We start from the raw sequence: 13,511 nt of genomic DNA, 5'->3' as shown, positions 1-13,511 counted from the left end.
TTCAGAGACAGTATGATAAATGTGTAAAATATGTAATAACTTTTCCGAGAAAAAATAAGATTCCTTTTGCAGCGGGAATCAAAGATACTGTCTGCAGCCGTAGCAGCCAAACAACCGTGCCAGAGTCAAAACCACTGCACCAGCCAATCGGATGCACAGATCTGTGCGGTGTGCCCCTCCCCCACCCCACGGCCCCCCCAGGCCCCACCCTCACCTCCTCAGCATGAGTTTGGGGTTCTTGGCGACGTACTGCTCCACCAGGTCGCTGAGCAGGGTCTTGAGGATGTCGGTGAAGTACTCCAGCTTGCCGTGCAGGGCCACGGTCAGCAGGGAGGCCACGTACGCTCGGTCCCTCGGGGAGAAGGTGCGCTGGACCTCCAGGGTGTGGATGAACTGCCATCACAGACACCAGCGACAGTCACAAACGGGACCAGCACACATGGGGGTCTCAAAGAAAACCTGACCACCGAGCTCATTCAAAATGTCGACATAATTATTTTAACGCAATGATTTGTAGCCCTCAGAGTGAATTTTTTCATTCAAACTCTCAGGCTAGAACTTTAGTTACGAGAGGTCTGATAAATCTGAGGGTGGAGAGGTCTCTTTAATTACAATAAGCAAGGGGATTCTTTACCTCTGTAGAGAAGACTAACTTTAATTGATGGATGTTTTATTCTATTCTATTTGAACTTTATTTAATAAGTTAATTAAACTTAATGATGTAGTGACAATTTGGTAAATCAATGTGGGTGGGGAATGCAAGAGATTGTGTACCCAGATGCAGTATTTTTACTGATGAGGTTCAGGCTGCATCACCTTGGTGAGGTTCAGGGTTTAGGGATTGTTACCTTGGTGACTTTGGTGCGATTCAGGGATCATCACCTTGGTGAGTTTAATGGTGAGGTACCATGGTGAGGTTGCAGGTTCTTTAACATTGTGAGGCACAGGGTGTGTGACAGTGGCGAGGTTCAGGATTGGTTACCTTGGTGAGGAAGAGCTTGCTGTTGAGCAGGTTGGACAGCTGCACCAGGCCCTGCTCCACGGTCTGCCGCCGGCTCTCCTGCACGTCCAGGTCACGGCGCAGCGGCGACTCCCGGTGGCCGGGGAAGAAGATGCGCTCTGCGTACATGCGGTAGTCCAGGAAGGGGATGCTGGAGCCAACCAGGTCACTGGACATGTCCATCATCTCCGTCATCAGGTCTGTGCATGGGTAGGGGTGGGGATGGGGGTTCCCATGGAAATTAAATATGTAACATAAGACACCAGAAAACAAACCTTCCAGCAAGCAACAAAGCTCAGGGAAACAGTAACTGCCCTTCAAAAGACATTAGGGAAGCTTCCGGAAGCTGGACAAGTAGGCTTCATAAGGATCAGCTGGGTTGGGGCTGCTACACAACCAAATGGTGTCGCATCCATGATTTCTGCTCTCGGAAGCTTCTTCTTCTACCGAATAAGGTCCCTTTCACCAATGAACCTCTCTCACTCTCTCAACAATCAGGTCTCTCTCTCACCTGTGAACTCCTTCTTGCAGCGGTCCCTGACGCTGGTCTCCAGGTTCTCAAGCTGAATCTGGACTTTCTTGTAGTCCCTCAGAGCCTGCTTGCTCTTCCTCCTGCCAAACCAGGGCCCCCAAGAAGAAGGGCACACATCAGCTTATGACCCAATACGAACATACCGGGGAATGGTGGGTTTTATGTGGCAAATTATGTCAGAAAAGCGTATTACCCATTTTTCTATATCCTCAGGTTAGTACACAAACATGGATCTTAGCTTATAAGTCACTGTGAATTTTACAGAGAAAAAAACTGTTGTGGAAACATTCGAGAAGATCCTGTGTGAGGACAAACCTGTATATGAGCACGATGATGAGCACGATGAGAGCCACGATGGATGCCCCCACCCCCACCCCTATCTGGGCCTCCAGGGGAAAGGGAGTCGGGATCTGTGTGTCGTACTGCACCTTGCCCAGGGAGAAGTTCAGGTTCCCCATCTGGACCTACACAGGGGGTTAGGGGCACAGTTAGGGGTGGGGACATTTAAAGAACTTTGACATTAACTACACTAACACTCACACTCCCCTAGACAATAATGCTTGAGTCTGCACACTACCTACGCCCTAATGTCTGGGCCTGCACACAACCTCCACCCTAATGCCTAGGCCTGCACACTCTATTACCTCCATCTTTGGGTTTTTAATTTGAGTCTGAACAGCAGGAGGAGTGGGAGGAGGGGTGGTTTGGGACTCACCGTGAATTCGGGGAGGGCCACCACACCCTCACGCCTCGCGCCTGGACCCGGAGATGGCTGCTGGGTGGGGGGTTCGCAGTACAGATGGTTCTGTGTCAGAGTCTTGACGGCGCAAACCCCCTCCCCGATCTGAGCCACCACCTCCTCCTTAAAAATGGCGAGATCCAAATTCTCCCCCTGCACGGGAGAAGAGACAAAGAGAAAGAGAGAAAACATAGGATGTTGGGCCCATCCAGCCTGGTCTTCACACTTCAGCCATCTCATAAGTTGACAAATGCACACATTTATAATTGTGAACAAAAATTCTTGTTTCAGTGCAAAATAAACTTTCCCTCTCTGTATTTGCAAAGGAAGTGACTTCATTAATCCCTTAATTGAAAAACTTAAAATCAAATTCCCTCAAGAGTCTCCTTTCAATAAGAAAAATCTAAGCAGATGTGTGTATGGTGCCCAAAACACATTATACATTTTAAAATGTATTGTGTCATATTACAGCCGAAATATAATACAAAAGCAGAGGTGGGAAGTTCAGGGGTCCTGCTTCGTGTTTCTTACACCAGCCACTAATTAGTTCTATCTCCTGGCTGAAGAATTGTGCCTATTAGCACAATCAGGTCACTGGAACAAAGTACTAGAAAGGACTTACTTTCGAAACCTGGATTTACTGCCTCTGTACAAAATCAAACTTCTGTTGATTTATTTTTGTGAAACATCCCAGCAGCCAATATGGCTATTATTGGTTATTTTATGAGTGTACTTTTTGTAACCACACAGCAGGCGGCTCAGTCTTTGTGAAAAGCTCCAGGGTGCATGTTTTTTTTAAATGAGGCGAGTGGCCATACCTTCACGGAGATGATGCTCCCCGGTTTGTGTCTGTAGGGCTTGCTGGGGTCGTTGTGGTTGAGCGGGTGGAGGACGGGGTTGGTCTCGTAGCTGAATTCGCTCTGGCTGACGGAGGCGAAGTCGAACCGCAGGTTGTCCAGGAGGAACTCCACCTGCACCCGGGCGTGGCGGGCCGCAACCTCCACCGCCGGGGTCCGGCACAGGATCAGGGAGGTGGTGTTCACCTCGCAGCGCTCCACAAACTGCGTCCGGGGCGGGAGGGGGTGCGGGTGCAGCGTTCAATAGACAGAAAATTATGGAAGGCGTTAAATTACAATACATTTCTTTCTGCTTCACAGGTGCTCTGCTACAAACATTTCAAACATTTAAAAAGCTGAAGCAATCTGGGTTAAAAGCGCATCATTACCTAAATTTACACTATTTCAGTTTTTACCATGTTACACATATGATTTGTTGCAATGACTGGCTTGATGTGTTTGTTTGCTACTTTTGAGGTACCTTCTTGGCCATGGGATCTCAGTGCAACAGAAGGTTAAATCATTTATTAATTCTATTTATATACACTACATCTTTATTTATACAGATACAGTGGTATGCAGAAGCTTTGGCACCCCTGGTAAAATTGCATGATTTGTGAAAAGACATCAACACCACCTCTGCAGGTTAGAAACTTAACTGTGACGTACAGTGACCTCCATAATGTTCGGGACAAAGGTATTTTTTTCTCAATTTGGCTCTGTACTGCATCATTTTAGATTTGTAATCAAACAAATCATGTGTACAGTAATTAAAGTTCAGATACTCAGCTTTTATTAAAGGGTGTATCGTTACATTTTGGTTTTACCGTGTAAAAATGACAGTACTTTTTATAAATAGCCCCCCATTTCAGTGCATAAAAAGTGCTGTAATTTCTACACGAGGAAACCAAAGTGCATAACTTTAAATAAAATCTGTTCAGCCAAATCAAGAACAATACGACACTGTCCCAAACATTTTGGAGCTCACAGTATTTCTGCAAATTTTAATGCCTAATTTATATTTATTTGCTGAATTTAAGAGATTGAAAAACTGTTTTATTCATACTGTAAATATATATATATATATATATATATATATATATATCAATCAAATTTTATTTATATAGCGTATTTTATATATATATATATATTGTGCATAATACTCAAGGGTACAACAGCAGACCATCTTCCGGTAATAAGACCAATGTGAGAACCAAAGTAAAGCCTGTCACTAGGTTCTCTATTGAATTGATCTCATTATGAGTGGACTTGCCTGTTTGACTGTGCAGAGTGTGTCTGCAGGACAGCCGGGCTCCGGAACCATCCGCCGTTGCCTAGGCAACGGGCTCCCTGCTCTCTGGGGCTCTGCGCCCCCTGCCGCACGCCTCTTTCTCCTCTGGTGGTGGGGCTCCAACGGGTACACCGTCACCTGGATACGAGGCTCCTGAACAACATCCAGATTGTGTCCCAGCACCCTGATCACACGGCCACCACTACAGAGAAAGAGACAGAGCGAGAGAGAAGCAGAGGAAGGATAGGTAGAGGGAAAGATATGCAAAGGGGGGACAGATGAGTGAAAAGGGGAGATTAAAAATCTGGAGAAGTACAATTTTACATAAAAATCCAACAACTAACATTCCATCCCATACAGCACATTCAGTAAAATAAATTACTACTTTGGAATTTACACCTTTCACGCTACCAACTTGCACGTGGGTGTGTGTGTGTATGCACGTATGTGTGTCTGCGTGTGTGTACAAACATACAACTGCTAATTCAACACTGCAGTAAAGAGCAAAAATACTTCCTCTGTTTTCTTGTCTGTTATTAATAACCTTTACATTGAAACTCAGTTAGAATCACAGAGTGCAAGTGAGAGAGTGAGAGAGAGAGAGAGAGGAGAATGTAGAGAGAGCAGGAGTGAAGGGAGATAGATAGAAGGGGAAGGGGAGAAGAAGAGAGAGAAAAGAGAGAGAAATAAGAAGAGAGCAGAAGAAGTGAGTGTGAGCTAAGGGAGACCCACCTCAGGAAGCTCTTGGAGGGTGCAGCCTGAGTCACGTTGGGGTCGGTGGTGTAGTGAAATGCAGTGCCCTGCAAGTGGCGCTCACTGCTGCCAAAACGCACCACCACATCCTGCTCCCCTGTCTTATTACTGACACTGGTGCGACACTCAATCCGGTCCCCCTGGATCTCCGACGAGCTGCATCGAAAAGAAAAAAAGAGGACAAAGGGTTTGGGGGCGGGGGGTCTAGACGTTTCCAAATATGCGAAGTACCATTTCACAAAGCAGTACCACTCTTAACTCCATCACATAGAGAGTATTCCTGAAAGACGAGTTTTGCCTACAGATCTCTGTTCAGATTATGACAAATGGAACCTTCAGTGCCAGAATATTAAATGTAATCTGTGGAGATGGAATAGCTGCATATTTTGCTCTCAGGAAACCATCACAGAATTTGCACCATTCACACCAAGGGCCATGGCTGGGGGGGGGTGGGGGGGACAGGGGGGATTTGGAGGGGTACTCACATAAGACACGGGGCGTCGCCGATCAGCACGCGGACCTCGCTGGGCTGCCCCGTGCGCAGTTTCTGTCCCGTGATGGTTAGGGACGTGCCCCCTGACCTCGGGCCCCTCTGGGGGGTCACCTGTTTCACCACGGGGTCCTAAGGTTTGGGGAAAGGGTGTCAAAATAGACTCAGGCATGTGCAGGGTCACATGACACAGACGACCCCCCCCCAACCCCCATAACTAATACGTATGGAAGGAAGGTCAGTTCAAACAGACTGACATCCACAATAATGTGCTAACTGATGACGTTACAGATTTCATTTCAATTATATCAATGCTGGCAATAATTTCTTACACATTTTCATTAATATTCAGACTACAAGCTCTGTGATGTAATTTACTGTTGAGTCTGCCCATGTTCTTTTTTCACTCCATTACCCTCCTTAAATACTGCACTACTGAGTAAGCATAATTTATGTGTCCCTTATTGATTTATCTGGGATGCTCAATGCTCAATCTCAATACATTCCACGCTGTTTAGCCAGCTTAAGCCGTTTGGGGACTGAAAGCACCAAAGCAGACTGCACTACACTATATTATACAGGTAGTACTCCGCAATGGCATGAGTGTGTGCTGTGTTGTGTCCCCAGAGTGAAACATGCTGTAAACACATACAACCCATTTGTTTATTGTACGAAAAACACTAATTCTGGGTTTTCAGTAAATTAGGACGGCAACAGTTCATTTGAATAAGGTTGAAAAGCAGTAAATCAGCCACCATTAAAGATAAAGCAGGGTGTTTTTTTTAAATTTAACTTCTCTCTCTTTTTCACCCCAGTTTGGAATTTGTGATCATGCTCGCAATGCAACACACATCAGAACCTCCATTTTCAACACAACCTCCATCATCAACATAAGCTCCATTGTTAACACAATCTCCATCCTCAGCACAACCCTCATCATCAACACAACCTCCACTGTTAACACAATCTCCATTATCAGTTATGGTCACCACTCCTTATAAAACTGCAGCTCGCATGTCAGGCTCACTTAGACATAAGTCTGGGGAAGTCACTTCAGGAGCAAGGTCTTGAAGCGACCAGCCAGGCTCAGTGATGTGCAATGAGACGCTCTTATTCCGGCGGGCTGAAACCCTCCCGTCCCTGGGCGACGCCCTGCGGGTCTGGTCTGGATATGGAAAGACACGCTCCTAAGCCGTTCCTTTGCTCTTGGTTACCTGATAGCTGAAGGTCTGGTCGGACTGACCGCGACCCCCTTCGTTCACCTCCACGTCCACTTTCCCGCTCCTCTCCGCCCCGCTGGCGGACGCCACGCACACAATCCTGTGAGGGGACGCGGTCGTCAATAAAGGCCACGCCCTGTCGCCTCCATTGCCCAATCACGTTTGGGACAGCCACCAAGTGTTCATTTCTCAATTCCCAAAAGTCCCAACCTCCGCCCTGGCCTCCCAGCCCACCTTTGACCTTTGACCCACTACCTGGAGGACACCTCATATCGGCTGAGGTCCAAAACACAGGGGAGGCCAGCCACAGTGACCGAGTTCTGCACGTCTTGGGCCTTCTGCCCCAGGTTGGATCCTGTGATGGTGATGGCAGTGCCCCCCTCCAGTGGGCCGGACAGAGGCTCGATCTGCCCCAAAAAAAAAACACCCTTTACACCACTGAACTAAAGTAGGGCAGAAAGTGCTGTGTTCGTTTAAATATCATTATATCACACAGAATACATACATGCTGAGCAAGCACACAAACAAATATGATCAATTGGTCTAAACCCAACAGCTAGATATTTGCTGGAGTAATTTAGGTCATATACCACGCACACAAAGGATTTGAACCTGCATTCTCTGTCATAAGCCTGGTTCCATAATCAGTATGCTACTCAGGCACCTTCAATGCTGAGTTTAAAAAATTGGATTACAGGAAATAGAATTAATAACAGGAAGAAAGGAAGCTGGGAGCTCACAGAGTGAATGACAGGCGCCGGGCAGGTCTGGATGATCTGGTCTGTGCAGGACTCATTGTAGAGGCAGCTGGTGGGGGACCCCTGGCACCACACGCACCCCCACTTCTGCTCCGCAGTGTGGCAGCGGCTGCAGTCAGAGTGCCCCACCGAGCAGTTGTACAGATACACTGCAACACACACATGTAAACATACATACACACACATGCACACAGACACGCGCACGCACACACACACACAGGCACACAAACATACACACACACATATACACATTCACGCACACACACACACACATACATGTGAGCAGGTGTGCATTCACACATCTGTATGTTCACTCAAAGTTGCATTTGCTAGTATCGTGGCGGCCATTTTGGTAGCTCACCGTGCAGGTCCTGGGGGCTGTCCACGTGGTGGACGACCGTCCTCCTCACGTACACCCGAGCGTGGTACTCCTCCACGAGCGCCGAGTAGGAGTACTGTGACGACATTAGATTTTTGTCTGAGTGATCTGTGCTTTGAGGTAGGGTGAAGGTGAGGTAGGGTGTGTGCTGGGGGGGCCAGTGTGTATGGTGCATTTTAGTGTGTTTCCGCACTTAAAGGGATATTTCACCTTATAACAAAAGTTCTCTCTTTTATCAATCTATTATCCTCTATAGTTAGTTTGTGCTTTAAAACTAGTAATTTCAGAGAGGTCCCGAAAATGTATTCAAGTAAACAGGAAGCAGGACAAGCGGAGGAAAGGCGATGCTGCTAACTGTCAACAGAGACAGCTGCTGTTGCTAGGATTCACGCAGTGCAAATACAATCGGGTAAGCTTCACACAATTACTTGTTGCACCAAAGTGAAATATCCCTTTAAGTGCTTAATTACAGCCACTGATCACTTGAACCCACAATTGGAATGTACAGCAATATATTTTAAATACGTGGACAATTTGGATAATACAATAAGTTATCACTGCAATGAATGTAAAAAACATGTTGCCAATTAAGTGACGTTTTGCAATGCCTTGGAATTTTATTTCAATATATTGCTGAACATTCCATTTGCTAAGGGAACAGTCCACACGTGTTAATCTGGCTGCTGACTGAAAGGAAACCACAGAAATACCGCAGCTCTCCAGGACTGAACATTTGTACCCACGTGGCAAGAGTCATCAACAGAAAGGCGTCAGATTTGAACCTGCACACGTGGAAAGCTATTTAAATTCTAGCGGTTTGTTAAAAACAGCAGCCTGTAGCGAGGTGGCTGATAAAAAAGGCCGAAAGGCCAAATGGAGGTGTTTCAGTGCGCCGTCCCACCCACCACATTCCCTCTCTGTGAATTTAGGAATGTTACAGTTACAGGGAGGTGGGGGTCGAACACCCCACCACCACACCTACACACACACACACACTGCAGTATTTAAGGAATGAAGGGCAATCCATTTCTCTGGGAGTCTGGTGCGTGGTTCAATGCCATTTCCAGGTGCCTGCCTCAGGCAGTATATTCATTTATTTGCTTTCTGTGATAACGTGTTAAACGCGTCACAGATCCGAAAGGTTACTCATTTCGGAGAGCAGAGGGAATATCAAACTTCCTTACTGGAAAAAATGCGATCCTTCCAACATTGTTATTACAGCATATTCAGTCATATTTATACCCTGACGTACAGGATCAGAAAAGCCTTAGGGAGAGACTGAATATTTATGCGGAGCGAACATTTCTCTGGTTTCCTGGTCTGTATGAAAACACACTAAGTAATAATACCATAAAATCGCAGGTGAAATTTAACACTCTAAAAATACATAAATATTATGTAATATATATGCTATATAAACTATGCAAAATAACACAGAGATTGGAAGATTGAAATGGTACAGAAACCAGATGGTGGGGGGGGAGACCTTGTGTGATTTGCAGGTGATGTAGAAGAGGGAGTGGTCGGCTTCATCCTTTCCCACATCCGAGCCCACCACCACCTCACGTCCCTCGATCATCAGCACGCACTCGTAGCGCAGCGCCTCCTCCTGGCCAATCAAAACACGAGCCTGAGACCGCATGTTCATTCCGTCCACCAATAGGGAGTCACGGGCCAGTGTGTGCACTGACAGAAAACACCACTGCATCACAGCGCTCCAAAACAAAACTAGACTTTCCAGTACCAAGAGCCCTGCAGAGTCCATGCAATTACCATATTCATATAATGTGTGAACGTAGCTGTGTGTATGTGTACGTAACTGTTATGTGCTTAAATTTGATTGGTCTGTGCTTACATGATTTGTGCTTAATTACCCTGATACTGGCTGATTAGGACCTCATTGCTGATCATGTGACATTTATGCATCATCATAATGTCCCACATTTGCTCTGCAAATAACACTTATGAACAAAAACAGAAATATGGAAAAAATGAGGAGGAGGAGGAAGGAAATGAGGACGAAGAGGAAGAAGAACAGAAGAAAGATGAAGGCGAAAGGAGGAGGAAAAACAAGAAAGAAGGAAAAAAAGTCCATCTCTGCTGAAACCTTCTGACCTACATGGTCTTCAGAGAAGACACCACATACATACTGCAATCTTTCCTGTACAATGAGGAAGCCCCACCTTAATTAAGGGACCAGAACACAGGTGAGCAGGTGTGCTGTACCTGGTAGAGGTGAAGGTTACGCCCCACTAAGGTGATCTTCCTCTCCATGTTGACGGGCAGGTGGGCAGGACTCTGCACCCTCTCCACACAGGGGCAGGCGGACGCCCCCATGCTCACGATGGAGCCCTCATCCCCCTAGGGTCCCGGGACACACAGCCCCCCCTCGTTAAACAGTGCCCCTCTCCCTCCGGTCACCCCCACCTCACCCACAGCCTCTCTGACCCCACCAATGAGCCCACTGCAAAGCACATCTTCCCACAAGATGGAAGAGACACCAACACAATAATATCATGCACACACACACACACGCAAGCACACACACTCACCACAGTACACCACACCACACACACACACATACACACACAAACACGCAAGTACGCACACACTCACCACACACACAAACACAAACACACAGGCACACGCACTGTTTCTGAAGCATCAAGGCAGCCCAGTTTATTTTTGGTTTGGTTTTGAAAGCAGCGGCAACAGCAGGAGCAATGGAAACGCATAGGCCCGTAGGTTATGAGACGCACAGAACAGATGCCACACATTTCAGACCGGGGGGGGGGGAGGGGGGGGGGGAGTTCACTGAGGAGCAGAAATGAGGAGGGGGGGTGGGTGTGTGGCTGGTCCCTGTGTCTGAGGGCTGGGACTCACCAGCGGGGGCGAGTCAGCGGGGTCATGCTGGTACCCCAGGTCGGAGTCGAGGTCCCGTGGTTGGGGGGAGGTGGGCGGGACGGGCAGCCTGGTCGTGGAGGTGGAGCTTCCATTCCCGCCGCCCGCGTAGTCTGTCTCGCCCTCCCCCGGGGGCGGGAGCACGGTGCCCCCCCGATTTGAGCCCGCCTCCTCGTTAGGACCAGTGGGGGAAGGCAAGGCGGGGGGCTCTGTCAGTGTGTTGTCAGGCTCAGCTGGGCCCTCAGAAGGGGCGGGGACATGGTTGGGGGTCGGGATGGGGGTGTCAAAGGAGGGCGGGGCCGCGGTGGGCGGTTCGGTCAGGGGCGGGGTCTCCTCCTTTAACACTTCTGTGCTGTTGGGCGCATCGGTCGCCACACCCGCAAATGGAACTAAGGGGGGCGGAGCCAGGGTGGTGCCGGGGTGCGAGCCTTGGCCCGACCGTGACTCCTCCGCCCCCTCTCCACCCTCCCCCTCTCCACCCTCCGCTTCGCCCGCTGTCTCCGGGGGGTTGGGCTCGGGGTCGGACACTTCCGTCTGCACGCGGGTGGAGTTGTCGTCACCTGAGGGTGGAGCGACGGGGCGGCTCGGGGTGGTGACGGGCGGAGAGGTCGGGGCGGCCGTGGTGGACAGAGGCACGGGGAGCTGCGCCGTAGCCTCGGGGGTGGTGGGTTCGGTCGGGGGCGGAGTGGGGGCGCCGGGCTCTACTGCGGGCGGAGCAGTCGTCGTCATGGTGGTCGTAGGTGCCGCCGTGGACGGGGGTGTCGCGGGGGCTGGAGTTGTCACGGGGATTGTTGGGGTTGTCAATTTATCGAAGGCTTTTGTGGTGGGGGGGGCCGATGTGGGTAGTCTGAACTGGGAGTTGTAAGGTCAGAGGTCGAAAGGGGAGGAGGGGGGGGGAGACACAGACGGAGGCAGGCAGAAAATAAATTTTTAAAAAACAAACAAAAAAAAAAAACCATAAATAATGAACATGAAAGCCGACCAAAAATCCAAAACTGGGGGGGGCCTAAGGCCCACCTGGGTTACGGCATTCTCCGGACGCTGACACGGGTTACACACACAGCGCGTGCGCTCAACAGGACTGTCAGCCGGACACACGATGGGTGGTTAATCGCCATTTCCGCATCGTCGCATGTTTTGCAACATCAAGCGCAAAACATCGAAGATTAAACAAATCTGGTTAGTGCAAGCGGAGACAATTACTTACCCATATATCCACGTAAAAAAAAAATATATATATATCCAGGTGTTCATGGTTTTTATTAAATACTAGTCAAATACACCTTTGTGCAGCTAATATTTCATAAACCAACTATTTTAACCAATCATTAATCAATTGGTTTTTATAAATACTGTATAGTGCTTTTGTGACAGTACATTTCACAGTATATGGAGGCCTAGACCCCCAGGGGCAAGGACAAACTCCCAGATTTACGAGTACAGTAACAGTGTGAAGCTCAGTTTCTGTGACGCACACTGCTGGTCAGCCCCGATGACTTACGTGTTCGTTGTAAATGACGACTCCCCGCTCACACGTGTCCTTGTGAGAACACGCGTGCTGCTGAACACACCAATTACAGCCCCAGCGGCTGCTCACGCAACCACGGCAACTGGGGGGAGGGAGGAGTGAAAGAGAGAAAGAGAGAGAAAAGTAAAATAAGTAAAGGGTGACCAAAAGTGAGATAGGAAGTAGAGGAGAGGAGAACACAATCATTACACCGATAAGAAATGGCCAGGGATCACAGGAAAATAACCAGCAATTACATTCCACACGTGGGTGCCAAACCCATCCAAACCTCCACCGTGGCTTCCTCTGAGCAGGGCGCCAGAATTACATTAGGACCGGCTCGAGAAGAGCTTCTCTGTCACCATAATAATTAACCAACGTGTTTGAAATATAAACAGGAAGTTGCTAGCCGGCCAGGGGGTGAGGTTTACAAATTAAAAGCTGACTCACGGCGCGCTCTGGGAGAGCTCCTGCACTGCCCGGCAGTCGTAGAAGGTGAACTCGTGGGCGGCAACGGTGACCTCGCGGAAGCGGAGGGACAGGGTGGTCTTCACGTGGTCTGTTGACGGGAAGACGACACTTCCTTCAGCGGACAGACAGAATGACAGCGCTCTCTCCCGCCTCCACAAGACGCACTGAAAACATCAATCATAAACCGCCCTCGGGCTCGCAGAGAGAATGAGAATTCAGAAACAAAAAAAACGAACGCGCTTCCTTCGAAATGAATGAAACAAAAACATCTCTATAATAATGACCATCTGTGCCAGAAAAACTGAGCCTCAGTGGAGAGTTTGTGATAACACAAGTAATTATATAAGTAACCTGTTATTTAACTCCGCGATACAAAAGGGCTCTTAACTGAGCAGCACGTCAATCTTTCGCTCCTTAACACCCACGAGCGAACTAAAACGTACGGTTGCAGAAGATGTCAAGCTCAACACCCACTCACTCGGGCGGATAGCTCTGTTATCTCAGCAAAATTCTATAAATAAATACGGTATCTCCCGCGATGACTTCACGGAAAAGAAGTGTCCGTCTGGACAGAAAGACGGGAGCGTTGGAGCGTAGGGTTTCTGAGCGTGTGCCCTTTTCCTTTCCTGCCAAT

General features: G+C 48.4%; 1 protein-coding gene across 2 annotated transcripts in view; it reads right to left on the bottom strand.

Moving 5' to 3' along the window:
- The window catches only part of LOC118208152 (plexin-B1-like), an 84,011-nt gene that overhangs the window by 9,898 nt on the left and 60,602 nt on the right, over positions 1-13,511 (bottom strand). For both annotated transcript variants that reach the window (XM_035382540.1, XM_035382541.1), the window contains exons 9-25: positions 12,857-12,965; positions 12,401-12,509; positions 10,225-10,359; positions 9,485-9,607; positions 7,981-8,074; positions 7,602-7,768; positions 7,117-7,268; positions 6,856-6,961; positions 5,637-5,773; positions 5,131-5,307; positions 4,381-4,600; positions 3,090-3,332; positions 2,248-2,424; positions 1,848-1,996; positions 1,512-1,612; positions 983-1,200; positions 215-393 (exon numbers count right to left, since the gene is read on the bottom strand). In XM_035382540.1, coding sequence (XP_035238431.1) covers positions 215-393; positions 983-1,200; positions 1,512-1,612; positions 1,848-1,996; positions 2,248-2,424; positions 3,090-3,332; positions 4,381-4,600; positions 5,131-5,307; positions 5,637-5,773; positions 6,856-6,961; positions 7,117-7,268; positions 7,602-7,768; positions 7,981-8,074; positions 9,485-9,607; positions 10,225-10,359; positions 12,401-12,509; positions 12,857-12,965 — 2,596 coding nt within the window. The remainder of the gene's footprint in view (positions 1-214; positions 394-982; positions 1,201-1,511; positions 1,613-1,847; positions 1,997-2,247; positions 2,425-3,089; positions 3,333-4,380; positions 4,601-5,130; positions 5,308-5,636; positions 5,774-6,855; positions 6,962-7,116; positions 7,269-7,601; positions 7,769-7,980; positions 8,075-9,484; positions 9,608-10,224; positions 10,360-12,400; positions 12,510-12,856; positions 12,966-13,511) is intronic.

The sequence above is a fragment of the Anguilla anguilla genome, chromosome 11 (assembly GCF_013347855.1).
Source record: "Anguilla anguilla isolate fAngAng1 chromosome 11, fAngAng1.pri, whole genome shotgun sequence".
Classification (NCBI taxonomy): domain Eukaryota; kingdom Metazoa; phylum Chordata; class Actinopteri; order Anguilliformes; family Anguillidae; genus Anguilla; species Anguilla anguilla.
The sequence above is the reverse complement of the archived record's forward strand: the minus strand, read 5'-3'. Positions and strand labels throughout refer to the sequence as shown.